The sequence below is a fragment of the Dipteris shenzhenensis genome, chromosome 19 (assembly GCF_047967505.1).
Source record: "Dipteris shenzhenensis isolate YYH24624 ecotype China chromosome 19, Dip_SZ_1.0, whole genome shotgun sequence".
Classification (NCBI taxonomy): Eukaryota; Viridiplantae; Streptophyta; class Polypodiopsida; order Gleicheniales; family Dipteridaceae; genus Dipteris; species Dipteris shenzhenensis.
In genome coordinates, this window is record NC_141614.1 from 9,024,282 (window position 1) to 9,048,402 (window position 24,121).

The 24,121-nt window shown below is 43.5% G+C and overlaps 1 protein-coding gene and 1 pseudogene across 1 annotated transcript in view; one reads left to right on the forward strand and one right to left on the reverse strand.

The window, feature by feature from the left end:
- Positions 1-410: 410 nt before the first annotated feature.
- Positions 411-24,121, reverse strand: part of PAHX (phytanoyl-CoA dioxygenase (PhyH) family protein) — a 50,082-nt gene continuing 26,371 nt past the window's right edge. The window contains exons 4-9 of the mRNA XM_087390553.1: positions 16,762-16,830; positions 16,540-16,658; positions 16,272-16,419; positions 15,825-15,969; positions 15,623-15,709; positions 411-1,068 (exon numbers count right to left, since the gene is read on the reverse strand). Coding sequence (XP_087246679.1) covers positions 1,026-1,068; positions 15,623-15,709; positions 15,825-15,969; positions 16,272-16,419; positions 16,540-16,658; positions 16,762-16,830 — 611 coding nt within the window. The 3' untranslated portion in view covers positions 411-1,025. The remainder of the gene's footprint in view (positions 1,069-15,622; positions 15,710-15,824; positions 15,970-16,271; positions 16,420-16,539; positions 16,659-16,761; positions 16,831-24,121) is intronic.
- LOC147890032 (uncharacterized) lies at positions 5,569-7,382 on the forward strand (annotated as a pseudogene).

Here is a 24,121-nt window from a genome sequence, read left to right on the forward strand (position 1 = left end):
GTAAAGCTAGGCTTATAAATACAAGCCAGGGGCTCAATCTTTAGGCATGTGGGATCTGTTGATTCATAGGGATGTGAACCTATTGGCTTGGAAGTAGGAGCCTGATGGAGGGCGCATGTAGTGTGAGTCGCACGATGTGACCTTCAAGCAGACTGGCTTCTACAGTGGTCCAGAATCCAGGCTCGAGGATGGTTCTAAAATAGTGAACTGATGGCTGGGATGTGAGATCACTAGCTCGACCCTTAGGGGTTTGGTTTCTCTGTGTTGCCCATGCTTATTTGTGGTTTAATCAAGGTGCAACCCAGAGAAAGGACGGAGGGGGTGGGGGCAGGGGGGGCGCTGATGTGGATTTCTCCAAATACTATATATCCAACCTCCCCATTGATGTGTCAATAACAGTTTGATTAACATCGTATTTAACAACCTCAAGGGTCCTTCTTGAGTCCTCATGCCACGAAGTACTTCTCTAACTGAAACGAAGCCTCAGGAATGGCTGAGTGATTTAATCCTGTCAGCTTTGACAGTTCTTTAAAAAACTTCATCATTAGACTTCTGGCAATACTCTTAAAACTTTTCTGCCAATCTCTCAACCTGGTTCAAGGAAACAATTGTAGTGCCAGCCCGGGGCTTTTATTCTTCACTTTTACATCTTGTTGGCAGCTTGGAGCAACTTTTCCAAATTTGGGCGATCACACAAAATGGTGCTGTTATCATCCACATTATAGCTCTCCCTTTTCTTCAGTACGCATTATACAGCTACTTAAACCGCAATTGCAAGCGACAGAAACAGAATAACTTCAACAACCCATCGCTTTTCTTATCCAGTTACCAAAGATGCCCGATGGATTCCAACCCTGCACAACTGATAATGCTTGGGGCAAGTCCTCCGCTGATAACCCTTTCTTTAATTATTTACTTGACATAGGGCGATGGGAGTTAGAGGCAAGGACTCAGTACACAAAGTAGCAAAGTCAGCTTCTCTCACCAGATTATTCATATTCATATAACCATAATATATAACGGCCTTATTGATTGTACAAGGGTACTGGAACTTCTTTCCTTTGTAACCTGTTTGCAAGCAAAGAAAAGGGGTCAAATTACAAGTTCGACAAGCAGAATGTTTCAACAAAGGCAAGTCAGCGATTCAGATTTAACAAGCTCTTTGGAGTAATTAAAGCATTCAGAAGATAGCTTTGACACAGCAATTCACAAATAAAATTTCAGTTGAGGCAACGAAGATGTCAAAGATGCACTCGAGCCAAAGTTATTTACCACAAGAAGAACAAGAACACCTCAGCCTCTTAAAAACCGCAGCAGAATGTGAGTACTTGGACATGCTAATGCACACTAAAGGGATTTCTGATTACACGACTCATCTGTAAAATAAGGATCAAGAAGCCAAGGGGATAAGGCCTAACTAAGGAAAAAGGGAGATCAAGGGGGATGGATGTCCAACAAACACAATGAAAAGATAAGCACAGGATGGGAATAAGAAACTTATTTATGATCTTGTATGAAGTTATAACCCAAAAAAAACTCACATCAGGAAATAGGAAGAACCCTGGCCAAGCCTGTTTCTTTAATCGCACAAGAATATTAGTCTTGGAATTTTCCTAACAGAACATTGGTTCTACGACTGCATTGCCCAGCAGCTGATTCACAAGCTCCACATATGAGAAAACATAGCTTGGCAGCTGTGAGGAGACTAGAGGGAATGTCTGGAGGTTGAGCAGCCTGAAACATTTTCATGCCAGAAACCCCAAGACTCGGAAATGCCAGATGGCCTACTGGGGGTAGGCTGATTAAAGTTACTTTTTGGTCACATAAGCAAGCTAGCAAGCGAATTCAAAAGACACAGAAATAGAAGCTAGATGACGTGTTCCATCAATCTCACACTTCAAACCTTCTATGTGCTCATCCACATAGGCAACACAACTTGAGCATAATTGCTTCTACACCATAGCCAAAGTTTAAACGTATCCCTCCTCCTAGCTAGAAATCATGTTTACGTAGAAAAGGCACCATCTTCCTCATTCCCCTCTTGAACATTCCACCATTGAAAAGGGCCAGACTTAAGATAAACTGCTCCTTGATAGGAGCCTAAGGTGGTGGTGCACATGCACACCACTCTCTTTATGAGCATTTCACTGAATGGATGAATTCAGAAGTGGACCAATTCCACTCAGCTGCACAAGACCGTGAGACTTTTGAGAGGAGGTTATTTCAAGTTTAAATCCCCCAAAACACGCTTCTGCATATTCATGCTCTGACAAGCATCAGAGCTTCCTTTGTTCCATGAGGTTTTAAATTGATTGGCCTTAGAGATATAGCTTTAACTTTAGATATCAAATGTTTGTGATTGTGGATTTTGTGTGAGAGTCTATGTTTCTAAATCTCCAACATGGTGAATAATAGAACTAAGAGTGCCACTTCTACCAAAGAGGACAGCTCATGCCCCAAGGAAGACCGTACTCACAAAAGAAGAAGAAGAAGATAGTGGCGTATACTCAGCCCATTGTTAGTGAGATAGAGAAGGAGAGACAGGAGAAGAGAGGTCAGAAGAATTGTTCAGATGTTGATAAGGGGCCAATAGATTTATTTCAGCTCTTTGATTCTGATATTCAGAATGGGCTGACGACTGTGGGGAGTCGGGACAAGCTTGTAGAATTCATGGGAGAAGTGTTGGGTGCAGGGAGCAATGGAATGCAAGTAGAATGCAAGAGAGCAACAAACAGCTGAAGGAACTCAGAGTACTTGCAAATGGATATGAAAAAAGTACATGTGGTGGCCTATATAGGCCCCAAAGTCAACCAAAGAGTTGACCAATGAAGTCAACATCAGAGTTGACTGAAGTCTGAACTAGCCTACAAGGGCATACCAGGGATAAGTGTCAACGAACCCCCCTCCACGGTATGACCATGACTAACAGAAGATAAAATATATACAATACAACATAGTCTTATAAAGGTATATTTTTATATCACCTTGGCGGACATGCATATTCTTTCAATTTTCGTCTTGGTGGTGATCAACTATTGACCTATATCGAAATGCCTTACACGTGTGTGTGTGTGTGTGTGTGTGTTTGTTTTGATGGTTTCAGAGCCTCTCCTTCTATACGTGAAAGAACGAGCAGTTGATATCAAAGCTTTCTTACGAGAAATTCTTAAAAGAACTGAGGCAAATAATCTGCGACTAAGGCTATGGAAAGATTAATTCACTCACATAAAACTCGTTAAATTAAGAAGCTATTACAACAAAACTCACTGCTCACGACCAAGACTGCGGCTCATCCCTATGGGGCTTTTTGCCAATACAAGAGACGCGACTCTACCATGGACCCTACTATGAGCAGTTCTAATGAGCTGGACAACACACAGACACAGCCGCGACAAAAGGAGGGAGCTCATCGACTCTACTTACTATATCATGAGAGCCACCGTCCATAGTTCACCACCAACATGCCGTGGAGATCACCAAGAGTCGCCAAGAGCTACCATGCACCGAAGCCTCCAGATCTACCAACATCGATGCGCCAATAGTAGATTGCCAAATGTAGTGCCATGCAATGACCAGCATATATGGTCCAATCACAATTCAGCCAAGCCAATCACATGTTCTCCCAAGAGGCCGCATCCAACATGTGTGTGTGTGTGTGTGTGTGTGTGTGTGTGTGCACGTACGCACGTGCGTGGCAACGGAGATTGTGAGGGCTTTGTAGATCTAAAATTCCACTTCGACAGCAGATTTTTATCTGGAGAATATTGTTAGGAGTTCTTCCATCTGGACACCTTCTATCACAAAGACATGTTGTTCCACCTATTTGTCACAAATGTTTGGCTCCACGAGAGTCAGTGCTCATCTTATTTGGGATTGCTCTCACACGTGACTTTTTGGAATTGTTGTGCCAACATTTACAAACCAAATTTCCCCGTGCTGCTTTTGGAAAATCTTTCCGGTTATTTGGGATTCATCCACACAGACAGAGTTTTGATTTGTTTTTTGTATGGGTTCGGTATTAGGCACTATGGACTCTCTGGAAAGACAAAAATCATAGAGTCTTTGGTGATCCCATTTTCCCCCTATAGTCTTTCTTCAAGCACTCTTTGCAGCAATCTTTTTTTGATTGCTTGCAAACAGGGACTTTTGATCATGATGTATATTTGTCATATCTTGACATCTTCTCTTGATGTACTTGAGCACATCCTGCTTTGGGATTGTGACTCTGTAATATAAAAGAAAACCTTTTCGCCCCAAAAACAAAATGTGTGTGTGTGTGTGTGTGTGTCTGCGTCTGTGTGTGTGCGTGCACGTGCATGTGTGTAATACATATCATGGTTGCATATGTTCATCCAAGAAAGGATACAGGAACTTATGATAACGTAAAGAAGCAAATCACAGATGCAAGGACTGGGAAGAAGACTAGCAGGATGCATCATGCTAAACCGGAGGAGAATGACGAGTCACACAACAAATGCCCAATCATCATGAGCAATGCAGACTGCCTCAAAGCGAAGGCATATCTTCTGTTTTCTCCTCTCCGAAGCATTGGTCTTCTGACATTCAGTGATGCCATGGCCTAGTTTCCTGAAGTAGTTATAGCACTTCTTCTTACTGTCAGCAACAGGAGAAGAAGATGATGAGGTGCCAAAGGAAGGTTTGGGCTTGCTACAATTTTCCTGCCCTTTGCCTTTCCCTCTATGATCGATGATCGATGGCAAAGACCTGATCTACATGAGTAGAAATGGGAGGCATGGCGGCAAGCACTGTGGGACCAATGGTAGATGAACTAGAAGTGGCCATAGTAGTGATTGTGGGAGCAACATATGCATGTGCTGGAGAGACGGGTCTAGTCTCTAATCCAGAGACCATAGCCCAGAAGACCAACATGTGTATTTGATCCAAGCCTTATAATGAAGACTTCCAAATGGAGAGAAACGAATCTAGACCACATGGGATAGTTAGTACCATCAAGTTTATCTTCAAGGCCAAGCAGTCCAAATATATTCCCAAAAAAGAGTGTGCAGCAAATGTCAAAGCCTCAAGGCTATCACTGCAATGAGAAGGCTGCTCAAAAGCTGACACAAAATCTGTGAGTGTCAACCCAAAAATGACAACAAAATTCAGCAAGTGTCAAAACCAAATAGGCCAGCTCAAACATTGAGCCAAAATGCACACAATATCCGAAAAATGTCTATCGACTGAAAAAGATCCTACAAGTAATATGTGGTGCAGAAGTGACTGCAATAGTTTGCAAATGTCAATGCCCCAAAAGCATAAAGCTGCCCTACAAATTTCAAAGCCTCAAGGCTACAATGCAGTGAGCTGGCTGCTCAAGAGAGGACTGCACACCTGGAAATGTCAACTCAAAAATAACAGCAATTCTCTGCAAATGTAAATGCCACGAAGGCCAGCTCAAACACTGCAAAAGGCCGTCCCCAAAGACTGTCCTGCAAAGGTAGACAGCAGAAGTGCAAGTATGTGTCCCAGGAAAACACCCACTTGAAAAGGGCTGTCCTGCAAAAGTGCTGCACAAATCTGCCCCAATGTATGCACAAATCTTCTCCAATGGACCTGAAATTGACCATAGTTGCCAGGGAATGCCGTTCCATAGCTATGGAACATTGGAACGGCATTCTCTTCACTCAACTTGAAGAGAACGTCTGGGGAACGTCTGGCCTCTGGAACGGCTATGGAGTGTTCCATATCCCTTGTGGAACGTCTAGGGAACGTTCCCTAAGCCGTGGGAGGAAGGCAGAGGTAGATGATGCAGTGGGGCGTTTTTTTTATAGTGGTGACATTGCCTTGAATCAAACCCGCAATCCTTATTTTGTGGATATGGTGAGGGCTATTGCAGCTTTTGGTCCCTCTTACACACCGCCATCTTATGAAGCCTTGAGAACCAAGATTTTAGAAGGAGAGAAGCACAGCATAGAGCGGGCTTTGAAGCTTGTTAAAGAGGAATGGAAGACATTTGGTGCTACCTTGATGGGTGATGGATGGAGTGATACACGTAGTCGATCTATTCAAGGCATAGTTGCGTATTGCAGGGGTAAGTCATGCTTCTTGAAGTCCATTAATAACTCAGAGGGCGGAAAGACAACAGAGAGGTTGGCTGATTTGTGGAGTGAATCTATTAATGAGGTGGGGGCTGATTATGTCATTCAATTCATAGCAGATGGGGAGAATTCCAACAGGGCAGCAGGTCGCATTTTGGAGGCACGTTATCCTAAGCTCACTTTTAGTGCTTGCATGGCACATTGCTTGAATAACTTGCTGAAGGACATAGAAGCTTGCTTGGGTTCATCCAATAATTGATTTTGCAAAGGATATTATTGGTTTTATCACACGACACCACTACATTCTTGCAGTGTATCGTAAGCTTGCCGCCAAAGACCTCTTGAAGTATTCAAAGACACGTTTTGCATACAACTTCATCATGTTGGAGCGTCTTCTAGAGGTAAAAAATGCTCTAAGGCAGCTTGTTGTGTGTAATGAATGGGAGGCGTTGGAATGCAAGTCTTTATGCTTATCTGATGCCTATTGGGAGGATGTCAATCATATGGTGAAAATAGTAAAGCCCATCATCCTTTTGATGAGGCTTATGGATAGTGATGAGCCATGCATCGGCAAAGTTTATGAGGGGATGGACGAAAAGATTGAAAATGTAAAGGAGGTGGTGACTAATCCTGATAGGAAGCAAGAACTAGTAGACTTGGTAGTGGAGCGGTGGAACTCCTATCATTCACCCTTGCATGCTGCAGCTTACGTCTTGGAACCTGAATTTCAAGGTAACAAGCAAGAGTCGGATAAGGAGGTGATGTGAGGATGGGAGAAGATACTGAAGCAAATGGTACCAGATGCACAAGAGCGAAGGCAAGTAAAGGATGAGTTGGCTTTTTATAGGAAGAAATATGGAATGTGTGGCTCTGAGGATGCACAAAGGGATAGGTATATTGTGGGGTCTGCTCTATGGTGGGAGGATTATGCCATATGGGGCTGATTCACCTTTGTTGCAAAACTTGGCTATCCGCATTTTGAGTCAAGGAGCAAGTTCCTCTCCTTGTGAGCGCTTGTGGAGAAGCTTTGGGCACATTGCATCAAAGAAGAGGAACAGACTTGGGACACAGAAGGCAAGTGACCTTGTGTTTGTGCATGCAAACTTACGTTTGCTTCAGAAGATGAATGCTGGGTACAGCCGTGAGGAATTCATTGGATGGCAGGAGAAGAATGGTAAGGCAACACGCCAGCAAATCGTTCCTGTGGTGGGTGCATCCATGGATGATGTTGGAGATGACCAAGAAGATGGAGATCAACCAGATGATGGAGATGATGAAGAGGAGGAAGAGAGCAGCAACCACAATGCTGCAGATTTAGATTGATCATTGATGTTGATAGTGTTGAGTGGATCATGCATGTAGCAGCTAGTTTTTTAAGTTCTAGGAGCCTCAGTAGTTATTGTATCCAGATTCAAGATTCCAAGACTCAAGATAATCTCATATGTTTATGCCTTGTCTCTGATGGACTTTGCTTTTGTATGCCATTGGCAAGCTATAATGATTAATCTAGATTCTATTATCAATAATTATTCGTGAACTATGCCCTCAGTCTTGAGTCCTTAAGGCTTACTCCAAAAGCAATTGCAATGTTTTTGAGTCTTGGATTCTAAGTTTAAGCTTTCTAATGTATATAATACTATATTTGTTTATGGGTATGGTGACGTGGCGTTCCCTTCCCGTTCACGTTCCCTAGGATTTGGGCGTTCCCGTTCCCTAGGGGTCGACGTTCCGTTGCCGTTCACGTTCCCTAGTAACTATGAAATTGACGTCCCCCAAGCAGGAGAGCCAATGCAAGATAAATAGGAGCAAAATCCATAACTTCTTGCAGCTGAGCGTGTGAAAATCAGGCAATCCAAGAGCTGAAAAAGGCAATTTTGGCAAAAGCCCCAATTTCTAAAGAGGGCAATTATGCAAAAAAGGGCAAATCCAAAAAATGTGACCAAATAAGCACCAATGTCACTGCAAATCGAGTAAATGTGACTCAAAATCCCCAAATGTCACCTGTACTAGGCAATGCCAATGCAATAATCAGCAAATCTGGCAAAAACCCCAAATTTGGAGAGGGGTCGAATCTGTAAAAGCCCCAAATTTCACTGAAGGAAAATTGCATCAAAAATTAAAAATTGCTATCAATGATAAACTATATGGACAATTGCGTCTAATGTACAATTGTTGTACGGATGACACGGCGTCTGTAATTCTGAAATCTGCAAGTCACAAAGTTTCTGCAATGTGTCAACCTATAAGGATAAATGGACAAGTACGAGCAGAGACGGGCTGTTTGCACATCTAGGAGTGTCACAAGCAAATTGTGATTTGCCAGGAGCAATTGTCTAGCTACAGAGAATTTTTTTCTAGGCCTATTGCTATGAAGAAGCTGTCAAAGGTGGTGACCAGCGAGGAGCTAAATGCAGGAAGAAGAGTACTGATCAAGATGACACAGATAACCAACACATGGAAGGAGAAAGAAAGAAAGAAGAAAGTCTATTAAAAGCCTTCAGAAGACCAAAAAGGGTCTATAAGAGACTAAAAGAAGCTGATACAATGAACTCATGGGTGGAGCCACTAAACAGGCATCAACACCCAGGACAAATACAAAATCCATAATCCTGCCCATAGCAGCGTCGGTACATAAAAGGGAAAACTCTCTGAGTGGAAGCCAGCGAGAGTGTCAACCCTAGGAGGGGGGCATCGGTGTGTGAGGCTGCTGTGGTGGCAAAAACCTTGTGATAGGGCGCTGGCCGCTGTCGACATGTACAGCCCACTGAAGTCTCCTAACTGTATCCCTGTTGCAAACAAGTGCCACAGTCACTCCTATGGGTCGTGCATCTGGTCTAGTACGTATGGAAGGAAGGTCCCCTACAATGACGTGTGCCTCAGTGCGCTGGTGAGTCTGGCGTGTCTTTGACTCTGGCTCAAATCCTTGCAACCGCCACCTCTGGTAAGTCCTACTAGTCAGTACTATCTAGCAGCGAGCCCTTTGCTTCAGCCCACAGTGGCTTGTATGGGTTATCTTTGTGATTGTACTGTCTCATAGGCCCGCAAGGCCTCTTGAGATGCTAATACATCTCTCTCTCTCTCTCTCTCTCTCTCTCTCTCTCTCTCTCTCTCTCTACACACACACACATATATAGTAGGCTTCCTTGGTTGGTTTTATCCTCCTCCACGGCACTGGTGGCATAGGGTGACCAGAGGTGTTGGTATGCACATACATGTAGATAATTTGAGAGCCTCAAGCTCCATATAGAAAGGTTACCTCCCTCCCAAAATAGCGTTGAGGCCCCCTCCATGCCACTCACATATCACGAGCTGAATCAGATCATCTGAGAGGAACTTTTACAGTTACCTAGGATGGACAATGCTTCAAGCACAACTGGAACAAAACTTGTTAGAATAATAAATAATGAAATAATGGACAGCAATCAATCTGCCTAACCATTCAGCCAATAAATAGGCCCTTTTGGGGGCAGACATTCATTCCAAGGAGTCCCAGCTGCAGGTCACACATCAGGTGAGGAGCAAAGGGAGAGAGATCAAGGGATCTACACCATCAGATCTTGCAGGGCACAAGTCCCACGCATCTACAGCACACCTTGGTGGATACCTATCTACTCTAGGAGAGCATAAGGTGGTGCATCAGAGGGAGCTTTGTCTGCATAGAACACCCGAGAATAACTTTTGCAGGAATGCTCTACCTTGAGCAGCTACTGAAGCCTACACAAAGGCACATGGCAGAAGAGCAAGAGTTTACTTGAGAGCATGCAGCAAACTGAGCCATCTTTTGGTACCTTGCCTCGGTAATTGTTTGCTGACGGTGTTGGTACAATTTATTGGCATTTGTGTACTTGGTATCTGCGTTGATATATATTCTGTTGCTGTACATCTGAGCTCTCTTTCTAATAATTCGTGAATCTCCTAGCCTGACTAAGTTTATGATCTGTGTTGCCCTCTCTTAATGTTACATAAAGCAAATAGAATTGAGTTGTAATAGATTCATGTGTCTTGTGATTTCAGGGTAATTCTTCCGTTGTGTGGAAGTTGAGCTTTAGCAAGCAACCTCCCTCTGTTTTTCTACAACACATGTATGTATTTACATATGCATGTACATACACACACACACACACACATATAAGATGGCATTTTATAGAGAGCATTTCCTCCCCTTGATCGGCTTCATCTAAGTGCCAAGATACTTACAAACCATCTCTCCCATGCAGTGCAGATCGTCATAAACCAGCTCAGTAACTCATCTCATACAATCCAGATCGGGAAAGCCATGAGATACCGTAAGGGAATCAGCAACAGCTTGATCAGTGCTGTCATTTAAAGTATCATTATGTATCACTTCAGATTCATTTCTGAAAGATAGTGAGAGAAGATTACTTCTCGGGCCTCCATAGCTCTTCAAGCAAAGCCCATGACTCGGCTTATCCAAAGCTGGGACTCAGAGGCAACCTCTACAACCTTTACATCAAGTGAGTTGCCTCCTACAACCTTGCAGTTCTAAGGCTCTAAGCCTTCTATCGACCTACAACTACGACTCCACAGTCCCACGACTCCAACAAACAAGGTAGCCTCAAGCATAACGGCAAGCATCAGCAAACAACCGGCCTCCCAAGGCTCCTTCCATCTACTGGCAACGTCCACAGCCCGCCGTAAATCTGCTCCGACGGCCAAGCGCGCAACAGGCTCAACACACCGGCTGAAGCGACGCCATACGCAAGCTAAGCTTCAGCGCATGCAACCAACTGCAGACGGTCTTCCTGCAGCCCAAACAACCGGCTCCTATCTCCAAAGGCAAAGCACCTAGCTCCAGTGTTTGGGAAGGCTTACAAGTGGATTGACACGAGTGGAGCATTTATTGCAAGTACTTGGTCACAACAAATTGTAAAAATGTGTGATGGGTGAGCATAGGGGCTGACAACGAACAATGGGGGCTTGCCTCCATAAGCATTTCCTTATTAAGGTTGAGTGAGAGTTTATGGTTTAGCAGAAAAGGTTAGAAGGTGAAGGACATCCACTACATGTAGGACGAAAAAAATGTATAGGATACTACGGTAAAAAATCCTAGGTAATTTGTTATTGCTAATTTTAATCAGAGAGTGCAAGGAAGTTGGAAATAAGTATGCTTTATCCAGCTCTTTATATAGATAGTAAAGATGTACAACTGAGACCCATGTACATGAAGAGGTATGTACACCCTAGTGAAGGGGTGTGAACCCTTGAGAAAGGGAATACAGGAATGTGTCTATACATAGAAAGTCTCTCTGAAAGAGTGTGCCTCTTCATAGAGGTGTGTGCTTGTTTCATTTCAAGACTTCTCTCAATTGGACTCATTAACTAGAATATCCTTATGTGTGGTATCTTTCTTTAAACCACACTTGGGGCTCCATCCAAATGATGCCTTTCAAGACTCTAATTTGCACTCATTAACTAGAATATCATTATGCGTGGCATCTTTCTTAAACCACAGAAAGGCATCGGTGGTGCTCCACCCCAATGATGCCATATAAGTATGCTCATCAATTGGTGCTTAATCATTTATGAACCTTGTTGTGTAGATGATAAAAGTAGAAGGGCACCAGTGGCACCCCAACCAACTGGTATGTGTACAATACACACACATATGAAGATATATGTGTAATTGTCTGCATACATACATACATATATACCCATGCCCTATACGTGTGTGTGTGTGTGTGTGTGTGTGTGTGTGTGGAGCACTGTCCTGTTGTAAAATGGATGTTTCATAATATAATGTTCTTAGTTTCACCCAAAAAAAAAAAAAGTGTGTGTGTTTGTGTGTGTGTGTGTGTGTACTTTTCTCTCTCTCATGCTGTCCAAGCCCCACACGGAGGTGGCCACATCGTAGGAGACTATGTCATGGGATCCCTAGCCTTCACCTCAAAGACTTATGATCTCACAATAACCACTCCCACCTTTCATATAGATGCATCTGACAACTTTGCAGTAAAACCAAGGTTATATCTTGGACACTAATGATGCTCAGCTTCAATGTGAGGCTTTCACACTTGCAGGGGAGCCCGTTGGGTTAATCTAATCCTACGTATACTTGGGGTGCGTTTTCATAGGTCCCAAGTTTCACATGAAACCAGTAGCATAGGCACGCTTGGCTAGAGGGCATGCTTCTAAGAAATCATTCCTATTTGATTCTCTACTTTGACTGGTAGACTTATATGCAGGTGCTTTTTGCGCAGTACACCTCATAGAGGATGATTGGACTGGTTTAGAGTGACTACATGTCAAAATGCTATCTTCAATGATCCACGGGAAGAGATGTACCCCACATGACCCTACCCTAGCACAATTTTCAACGAGACCCCTCCACAGAGATCTGTCATTCCAATAACAAGGCAGGTCTATCGACCATTTACTGCCACATATATATGTATACATATGTACAGATATATATGTATACATATATATACATACACACACACACATATGTATATGTGTATGTGTATGTGTATGTGTACACAAATATGTATACTATATATATGTATATATAGGTGATGATAGGTACCAAAAAGAGGAGTTTATCTCCTACTCAGCTATTTAATCTGAGCACAATCTTGAGATGCAGCAATAATAGTAACAGCGGGTACTTGCGGAAGACTCCAGTCTCTTGCTGGCCTGACGTGTTTGGAAGCCACGGTTGTGGTCACAACGTCTCCCAAGCACTTCTTTTGTGAAGGAGTAGGATGTGATCTCCTGCATATTGTTGTGGGGGGGATACCCATGTCTTATGAATATATACCTTCCATAGGTCATCCCGAATGAATGACTTGACAAATCTCTCGGTGTCACGCAAGAAGGAAGCATCTAGTATGTATGTACACACCTTTTTTTTTGGAATATCCAGTGCATATATTTATATGATCATAAATTTATATGATGGGAGGTCTCCAAAATGGAGAGTATCCCAGAGTTCAGAAGCATAAAAAGAAAAGCTGTATGCAAGAAGCATGCATATCACCCTCATGGCAGGCATCATATAAGGATTGCCGCAATGAGGCTCGGAACGATTCATATGACTTATGAATCTACCGACCCAAGTATGTCAAATTATGCTCACTCCAGATTGTCCAAAGAGCCCAATATCGCACCCAAGAGAGAAATAGTGACTATTGAGACAAAGACAGAAATAGTATGTATGTACACACACACACACACACACACACACATACATACATATATTTATTTATTTTTTATTTATTTTTTTTTTTTACACACACACACTTTTTTTAGTGAAATCTTACATTTCTGTGTGAGAAACCTCAAAAAGAGGTAAAACCCCACCAAATAAGTACAAAAAAAAAAATTTACAAGTAAAGCCTCAGAGCAAAAGTCATGAGGCAGCCAAGTAAAAAGTTACATATCAAGCTGGAGGAGGATCAAACACAGCATCCTCCAGCTTCAAATTATTGCTCTGTAAAAACTAATGCAGTGATGAAACCACACCATCGATATAAACCAGCTGTTTTTTGCCCTTGTGATTCTTCTTGATATAGGCTGGTACCTGAAATTTCTGAATCATAGGGTCAAAAACCTGTTGTAACATGGGATGAAAAGATTCCAGTAAAAAGACACTTCTGCATCCCGAACAGAAGAAGACTCTGGCATAGGCATTAGAGGCAAAGGAGCTAGATCAACATCTCTATCCTCCGATGAAAGAGCTGCATCTGATAAAGCAGGACTCAGCATTTCAGCTTCACTTTGAGGATCAACCTGAGAAAGAGCATGTGCAGCATCATGTATGATCCCCTCTGCAAGAGGCACATCCATATCTAGAGGAGGAGGAGGCTGATGATGCTCAACGGGAGTCGGATCCTGAACTTCTTCAGCAAGAGAAAGATTAACCTGTGATTTTTCTACCTTCCTCCAGTAATGCTTCGGAGCAGTAAAAGAAGGCTTATCCAGTAAAGCCTTAGCAGAAACCGGAGGAGAAGGAAGAGTAAACTTTACTGGTGAAGAAGGAGCAAGAGGAGTGGTCATGGAAGCCGAAGGGCAAGCACGTGCAAAATGACCAACCTGCCGGCACCGATAACATGTTGTAGGAAAAGAGGCAAAATGTAGCCTAATGCGCATCGGATGAGCAAATCCCAAATCAAGATCCAGAGTAGACGGCACGGGCTGCATCATATCCCATAAAATACAAAGGCGAACATCCCGCATAGCCTACAAAAACTCCTGTCTCAGAACATGTAGAGGCCTCCCCAAAAAAGCTGCAAGAGTAGGAAGATGCTGAAGAAGAGACAGAGGCAACGCTTTGAGGGTAATCAGACCGGATAGTGAGTGAGAAGAGAGGCAAACGAATCAAATAGTGGATCCCAGGGCATCACATAAGCAAAGAAACCAGCCCCATGAATACCAACACGACTGACAAGTCGCTCCACCACATTAGTCAAAGAGTAGTGGGCATAATAAAAACCTTTGCCCGGAAAGAAAGAGGAAAGGAAATCCTGACCCACTGCAACTTCAGCCCAACGACGAAGTTGAACTGCAGATAAAACCCTACCCATTAAGTAGAGACACACCCCAAACTATTGAGCCTGTCGAAGACCGGAAACCAGAAGGACAGAGTCCAAAGAACAAACAAGCTATGAGCCCGATGAAGGAACATCTATGACAGAAGCAAAACACATCTGGCAAAGAAGGTCCAGTTGAAGGGAAAACGAAGGACCATCCGCACAGATATATATATATATACGTATGTGTGTGTGTGTGTGTCTGCACACACACACACACACACACACCCACACACACAGATACATACATACATACATACATACATACATATATAGATATATATATATATATATATATATAGAAAAGAATCAAAGTTGGGGAAACACCAGCTGATATCATCTGCAAATTACATGTTGGAGCACACAACTTCCTTTTTTTAAAGACACTTTCAAAGGTGAACTTTTGAGTATGAACTCCATGAACGTGACTAAATTAGCAACCACTTTCTCATTAAATCTTACTGCAAAATCTGGCTCATGAAAATGAGATTTCCCAGAGCATTAGTAAGGTTTTAAAAGCAATGTCTAAAAGAAGTGCATTCTCGCTATGATTTGGTTTGTTGTTTTGAGATGGGATCCTGAACTGATTGGATTCTCTTAAAAGTCCAAGCAAAGTCAATCTCATGGTCACCCTTGAGAAGATAATATTTGCAAAATTCCATCATAAGGTATGGGACTTAAAACAATCCCTTTCCATCTATTAGGTAGTAGTTTACCAACGAATGACAGGGAAGCACCTTTAGTTCCTGCCAGAACAACTTGAAAACAGATGCCCTTATTTACCTAGCAAGCACACCAACAAAGATAACTTGTCCTTGCACGTATCACCATCCAAACAACACAAAGTACATCTAAACTTCTAAAGGTCTCAATGCAGTTTAATCCTTCAGTAACACAAGAGCATATCCCAGCTAACGGTGACTCACCCTGACTCTTCTTAAATACAGTTTTCAGCATATGAGCTACAGCTAGAAATTTGATTCATAACTACTCCAGAGGCTTAAATAATCTCACCAGTTTTCAGCAGCCCAAGAGCACCCTTCCGTCTCAATGGCATGGACACTGTATGCATGTCTTGATTTCTGTGATATGTTTTCAAAGCTGCATCCCTTAAAAGCTTTAGATCTCACGTGAGCCTATATATTTCGCAGTTTCATTACAACAAAATGGCCCAAACATAAAAAAGCAATTAACATTTCAATTGATAAAGCACCACCTTTGATGAACGAGGTTTCCATCGAGAAGAACCAATGATCCTACTTTTACTTCAAGAGGTACAAACATGTTATAGTCATAAGTGGGAGATTCTCTATCATATCTGGCACCGTTCTTATCTTTGAGAAACCTTCGAATAAGTCCACCTACAAAATGCACCCTTATTCAATCAAGCCTTCCCTCGCACAACATATCAAACCAGCTGCACTGCCTTGCCATACTTCAGGCGTTCAGCGGTATTTCATGTGCTAAGATTTTGTTCATTAAATTCAGTGTTTGTGCTCTTTGAAAGTATTGCACTTCTGGCCACATTATAGACATGCAAAAGTGGGGTGCCTGTGCAAACACAAAAAACTTTGCATTTTTTAAATACAGTTGACAGAAAGAGTCTAGAGCACAAGTAAACATGCCTAACTATGAAGAGATCAATGACTAGATTTGAGCCGACCTTTATGAGACTTAGGCAATGCCCATAAACAACCATTCCCCTTATTTGCATCCTCTAAAGCCACCCAGAGACCGATTGCAGAAGGAGGATCAGTGTATAAGAATGTGTTATCTTGATGTGGAACAACCTCCCCACCTATTCCGGGTTGCTGGTTCCATATAACAAACTTGCTGTAAGCATAGGACTCAATGGATGGCAACCAGGAAAAGGGAAATGACACAAATGTGACAATAATTCCCGAAAGGCAGAACATATTTGCATTTAGGACCTTAAATATGTACATAGATTGCATAAGCACAGGCCTCTTGTAATTTAGTGACATAAGCAAAGAGGAAATCTTTGATGAATATGAAAACCGCTTGAAGTCTGGATCTTGGTCATGTAAAGCTGGAAAATACAGAACATCAAGTATCAGTCCCATGCATATCCTCACAAGCAGAGGCAAAGCAGAAAGGCGGATACCAAATTAAGTTTAAAGTAGAGGACCCACCATGACCAACCTTATTGATTGAGAAGGCCTTGGGTTGCCTTAATTTTCCTTCAGCATCAAATGCTTTCTCTGTGAGAAAACAGCAAAAATACTCTGATCAGATTGTTAATTCCTTGCCAAAATTTTCCCAAGCTTCTATAACAAAGTCAAGCATTGAGTGTCACCCTTATACATTACTATTTGAAACTCTGCATCTGATCAATAGCAATATCGGAACTCCCAATCCTTCCTGACTTGAACTTTTGAAGAAAGAATATGAATCCCAGCCCATTAGAAACACCTATAAACAACCATTGACACCACACAGACAAGAACGGTACCAATGCCCCAAGTGATGGATAGAGCTAAGTCTTATTCAGACAAGAATATATCTTTTAAAAATTCTGTTAGAGGTAAAAAGACATTATCTCCAAATTCAAAAAAAAATTGATAGCACAATAGTGTGCTATCATATAAATTATCTCTAAATTCCTCATTGAACAAAAAACTTCGACAGCACAATAGTGTACTAAGTTATCACTCTGATCTTGTGGACCATAGTTAAGTCATAAAAATAGGCAAGGTGGCCCATGAGTTTGAATAACCACAATGCACGTCTAGTATTTCATGTTTCTCGCTCAGGAAGGTTTTTACAACCAAGTGATTCAATAATTGAATGAATCATTAGGTCGTGGGACCATTGTGATGCTACAAAGCATTACCAGGGAAGATTCAGGAGTGAAGTGAACCCAGAAATTCTACATGATGCTAGTTGCATGGATCCATTAGAGGCTACTCAAAATCCCCTTACCAAATGCAGAAAGATTTCCCAACATTCCTCATCAAGGATCATGAAGAGGGCAAGAAATGTCACATTTCAATCTCAATGTATCTTGATCTTGTATGAAGTTGCTACTAGTGCCTTCCAAATAACCATTCTGTGATATATCATAACCCAAAGATATATATAATGTAGAGTGGTGTGGATTTTGTGTGTGAAGGCCCATCTGTTCTACAAGTCTACATGTCAGTGTGTTTTCCAGTTACATTATTAACCAATGGTTAGACACTATTGGGATGCAGGTCAGCATATAGACACATGCATCAAGTGTATTATGACTATATCATGTGGAACTATGATGATATGGAAGAAGTTATGTGTTGCAAATGGCCTGAAGGATCGCGGTGTATAAAAAGGTATGACACTCATTTGCATGTGAGATGTTACATCAATAATCATGTGGCGTGACATTACCCATGGGGCGGAGTGTCTTGGCTTATGAAACTAGGACACTAGGCAATGGTTACAAGTTACTAGCACTCATTTAGTATGTGACCAGTAGGGACAGGGATGGCACAAGGTGCCTCTCGACATTGCCAATAGTACACATACGAAGTAATCTACCTTGGCTAGGAGGTGATTGCGAGTCTCCATCGTCATCGTTGAGTTTGACACTTCTGTCAAGTGACAGACACAATATTGGTATTAGAGCCACTGGTTTGGCTTGAGAAACGTAGCTATCTCCTTACAGTAGGTTGTTGACGTGCACACAAAACAATATACAAAAAGTGCAAAGGGACTCTATGATTTTGTTACCTCTTAACAAGTATTCGAAGGCCATGAAAGACCCACTATGCTTTAAATGTTCTAGCAAAGATCATGAAACCACAGATTGCCCTATTCAGTATTAGGATAATAGAAACCATTGGCCATTGGACAAGGGTAAGCAAGCTATGACACGATCTCATAGTATGCAAATTTTGGACAAGGGTAAGCAAGCTATGACACGAGCTCATAGAATGCAAATTTTGCCGATTCCTGAATCCTTGAACTCCAAGGATAAGAAAGTAGAATTCTTCCATGAGAAGGATGCATACTCTTGCTTTATTTCTTCAGCCCTATGGCAATCAAACTTTCTCTCTCATAATCTAATCAGGACGGATAACTCTTGAACTACTCTCTAAGAAGTGCAAGTTACCTTAAAGAACCAGTGCACATAAGTATCTAGTTTTGTTGGCTAAAGATTGAGACAAAAAAGTTTAGGATTGGGCCATACTCTATAGAGGACTTATTCGAATAACTCCATTACTTCCAAAAGGATGGACAATTGATCCACCTTCAAGGTAAGCATGATAGGACAGGCAGTCCTCACCAATTGTATGTAATCAAAGCTTAGCCAAGTACAACAATGCCTAGATGTTTCTTAGTGACTTTGTTTTTGTTTAAGTTCCATAGCCTTTGAATTGCTCGGGCAGCACAAGGAAGTCACGGCATCAAGCTGTAGGGGTGAGGCGCTGAACTCTGCTAGAATGATCTGGTGTGATACCGATGGTTTGCTGCGGATCATCCGAGCAAACATCAGTATCTGTAGGCGCTTGACTCGAGCCCACTCTGTGTCTAAAAGGTCGACTCCCCACCGTACATGCCTGCTGGGCAGACCAAGGAATCAAAAAGGAGAGACTTGGTCCGCGGGTCCTGGAAGTGGGAGTGGTAGCACTGTCACTCCAGCCTGGCAAGAGCGGCATATCCTCGACTGATCCTGGCCTACATGGCCGGGTGCATCGTGAAGATCGGGCCTGAGAAGACAACGCCCAAGTATGTGTAAGAGTCAACTATCTCAACAGGGTCGCCGGCGAAGAGAAACTGCTCTCGGTGCATAGCGGGTCTGGAAGTGTTGAAGATCATCACCTTGGTTTTCCCAAGGTTGACCTTCAAGTCATGTGTATCACAGAAGACCTGAAGTCCATCCAGGTGCCGCTGAAGACCAGTAGCAGAAGAGAATAGTAGTACTACATCGTCTGCGTATAGGAGAATCTGGATGACAGACTCCGCAAGAGAGCAGCCTGCACCTCCGAGTGTCCTGATGGTGGTCTCGAGCTCGTCGATGTAGAGGCCAAATAGAGGCGGTGACAAGGGACATCCTTGTTTGACTCCGATAGTGCTCGTGATCTCTGGGGTCCAGCTGGTGCCAATCCTAACCTGCCCCGTCACCCACTGATAGAGAGCTACTATTGCCCAGATAATCACCGAGTCGTAGCCTAACTCCTACAGGCGTCTGATGAGTCGGGCGCGGGGAACAGTGTCGAATGCCTTGCGGAAATCCACAAAGCAACAATATACTCTCTGTCTCCTGTGTCTGGCCTCCTCAATGATCCCTCTAAGTGTAAAAATGTGATCGTAAGTCGAGTGATCCGCCCTGAAGCCGGCCTGTCCGGATGCCCTGAGCCTCTGTACCTCTGCGCGAGCACTGACCTCGCCATCTAATACTGATGCATAGATCTTGGACATAACATGTCCAATCATGATGGTCCTGTAATTCCCTGGATCCATGGGATCTCCTGCTTTGTGAATGGGTGTGATAGTGTTCAGGATCCAGGCTCTGGGAAACCCATGGCAGACAGGTTCATTGAACAGCATTGCTAGGATGGGGCCTAGAGTTTTGATGCCATAGGCAACAAACTCTGTGCATAGGCCCTCATGGTCCTTAGCTCGGCCGTTGTGAAGCTTATGCGCTGCGTGGGTAACTCCCTAGGTTGTGAAGAGGATACAAGAAGTGGGGCGGGGGATGGCTGAGAGGTCGGGAGGAGGCTGATCAGGGATATCATAGAGTGTACGTGCGTAGGAGTGCTAGAGGGAAGTATCTGTGAGGGGGGAGGGGGATCGGCGTTCTAAGAATTTCCTCCAGAAATCCTTGGAGTTGTTACTAAACAGAATGTTCAGTAGCGTATCCTCATTCTGGCGCAGGAAGGCTAGCTTCTTGCGACGGACTAGTCGACGATAATCCCTGGTGAGACGTGGGTTGGCCCTAGCGTTTCGCTGGGTCGTGAGTCGGAGTGTGCGGCGTAATGCTTTACACTCGTCATCATACCAGCTATTGCAAGGGGTGGAGCCAGCGGGTGGAGGGCGGGTGGACCGAGTAGTGGAAGGAAAAATGTGGCGGGCTGCATTGTGAAGGGAGTGGGTGATAAGGGTGGCTCGGTGATCTAGAGAGGGTATGGTGTCTATGTGTCTGAGGAGGGAGGCTAGGTGGGTTGAGTAATCAGGTGAGAGGTTATGATCAAAGTGTATATCATGATAGGTAGTGTAGTGCGGGGTGTGGCTGGGAGGGGCTCGGGGCGCAAGGATATGAAAGAACATGTAAGTGTGATCCGCTCCTAGGGATAAGGGTGCAGTGCGGAAGTCAGTGATCTGTGGGGCTAAAGCAGGAGATCCCAGAATGTAGTCGACGACACTAGCTCCTCCGCCATGTGGGAAACATGTGAAACCAGAGGAGGCAGGCCACCAGTCTAGTCCATTGTAGATGACCAGATCATGTATACGTCGAAGGTCCAAAAGAGCCTACCCATACACAGTAACGGGAGCGCGACTGTCTGTCCATCTCAGGTAATAGGACCGGATCTGAGTGGAAGTCCAGGAGTGATGTCTAATGTGCACCTGTCCTTGCGTTGAAATCCCCAACTAGGAGGACCTCTCCGCGTATGGAGAACTCCACAATGTCTGAGTAGAGATCTAGATAGGGGGATACCCCGTATCCTCACGAAGCATCCGTGCGAAATGTGACGTCTCAGGAGGAAAGTAGCAGACTGCAATAAAGAGGTCGCGTGTGGAGAGGCGTCGAAATCGGAGCCATAGGTAACGGGTATGGACATCCCGTCTAACCACGGATATCAAGCTCGTGAGCGCTGAACGAAGGAGTACTGCAACTCCGCCTGACCCTCGGACCCCCCCAATATATCTGGTCTCCTCATGGAATACTGAGAGAGCAGGAGCAGGAGGAGAGAGAGAGTGAGCTGAAAACAATAGTTGCAATAGATGATTGTTATAACTGAAGAGAGTGATAGGTTTTGTCTAAGTGACAAAACCTTATCCTTCACTAACCGTAGTTAGTAAACTAATTGTGGTTAGGGGGAAATGTAGGATCGCAACGAAGAAAGAGAGAGTGTAGGTACGTAACGAGTCGATAGATCAGTAGTCACGTCAAAACTTTAGATAGATGGAAAATACACAAGTACAAAGTACTTGTACCTAGACCTAGGACTAAGTGTCCTAGGTGTCACATAGCACTAAGTGTCCTATGTGGCCTAGAAGGCACTAACACTATAAGTGCCTACACTTATGCCTACAAGGCACATACCATGGCCTATAGGGCATCACTAGAACCACCAGAAGATGGCCTACAAACCCCCTCCCATGGGATGGGCTGAAGTACTCTGGAAACGTCTCAGAATATCTGGTAGTTTCTGGTCATGGTGGCACATGTTCATCCAAAAGGATATAGCCACCTATGAATGTACAAGGAATGTCAGATCATGTAACAAAGGGAACCAAGTGTACAGCCTGTCGGAAGACTTCGAACTTGGGACGAGGAAGTGCATTTGTAAACATATCTGCGATGTTGTCCTCTGTGGGAAGATAGGACAACTCTATGTCTTCTGTTGACAACCGCTCCCGAACATAATGATGCTGAACTTCAATATGCTTGGTACGCGCATGAAACACTGGGTTACACGCAATGGCCAAAGCACTCTAACTGTCAGTATAGACAATAGTGGAGGATGTCTGGCAAATACCAAGATCTATAAGTAACTGTCGAAGCCAAACACACTCTACTGTAGCGGTGAAACATGCCCTGTACTCAGCCTCACAGCTAGACATGGCAACTGTCGGTTGCTTCTTGTTAAGCCAAGAAATACATTAATTGCCAGTATGTGACACTCTGGTGTTGGAACATCCTGCCCAATCCCTATCTGTGTAAGCATGCATGGTAAGTGAACCCTGATCACCATAGAAGAGGGCTAAATCCTGAGTGCCTCTGAGATATCTGAAGACTCTCTTCACTGCCTGCCAATGCTGTGAACTGGGCATGTGCATGAATCTGCTGAGCTGAGATACTGCATACTGCAAGTCAGGTCTAGTGTGACATAAATAAATAAGGCATCCAACAGCCTGCTGATAAAGAGTGATATCACATGGTGGGCTCCCATCATGAGCTGAGAATTTGAAGCCAGGGTCCACTGGAGTAGAGATTGGCTTGCAATCCTCAAACTAAAAACGATCAAGGAGCTGTCCAATATACTTGGACTGAGACATCATGATACCCCCCTCAACATGAGCAAACTGAATGCCCAAATAATAATGGAGCCGTCCCATGTCTGACATGTAAAAAATCTGCTGCAAATCAGCCTTGAAAGCTGCAATTTGCTGAGTATCTGGGCCCGTGATAAGCATATCATCCACATATAAAATCAGCACTAAAAAATCAGATCCACTCCCACGGACATAAAGAGTGGGTTTTGTGGGACTATTCTGAAAACCAAGGGATAGTAAGTGTGCATGAATTTTGGCATACCATGCCCTAGGTGCCTGCTTCAAACCATAAAGGGCTTTTCTAAGCCGGCATACCTTATTTTCAGAATTAACAACCTCAAAGCCAGCAGGTTGTGTGACATAGACTTCTTCCTGCAGATCCCCATCAAGAAAAGCGGTCTTGATGTCAAGTTGGTGCACTTGCCAATGATGATGGGCTGCAATGGCAATGACACATCAAGTGGTAGTAATCCTTGATGTGGGAGCAAATGTCTCCTCAAAGCCAATGCTTTGTTGTTGGGCACACCCTTTTGCAACAAGACGGGCTTTGTATCGATCTATGCTGCCATCAGGTTTCCTTTTTAATTTGTAGACCCACCGCGTTCCAATGGCATGCTTGCCAAGTGGGAGATCTACTAATTCCCATGTGTCATTTTTTGCAACAGATTGTAACTCAGCTTTCATTGCATCCATCCACTCTTTGTTGTCAAAAGCATCTTTATGGGCACAAAGGCTCTTCATTGCAAGCTGTAGCAAGGAGTGCAAACTCAAGAAAGTGACCATGCTGTCTATTCCCTGATCTTGTCCGGGCAGCAAAAGGCTGATCTTGTTTGCTGTCCCTCAATGTATCAAGAAGCCATCTGGGAACTTGCCTTAGCTGTCTATTGGCAGCTCTTTCTTCAATGACTGCATCATGAGTAGTGGGATCATTTTGTGCCGAAAGAAAAACCTGCAAATCAGCATGAGGGTGAGGCTGATTAATGCTTAGTGGAGGGCCTACAGGAGGCTCATGTTGCTGCTCAAAATCCTCTTTTGATGATGGCAGAGGTAACCAAGATTCAAAGGCATCAAACATGTCAACATCTGGCTTTGCTTTGCAGTCCACAAGAGGAGAAGCTGAATGTTCAGCAAAGATCACATCTCTACTGACAATAATCTTCCCAGTATTTGGTTGATATAACCGCTACCCTCTGCTCTCCTGGCTGTAACCACTGAATATGCATTTGATTGCCTGTCATCAAGCTTATCTCTCAGCTGAGATGGTACATGAACATATGCAAGAGACCCAAAAAC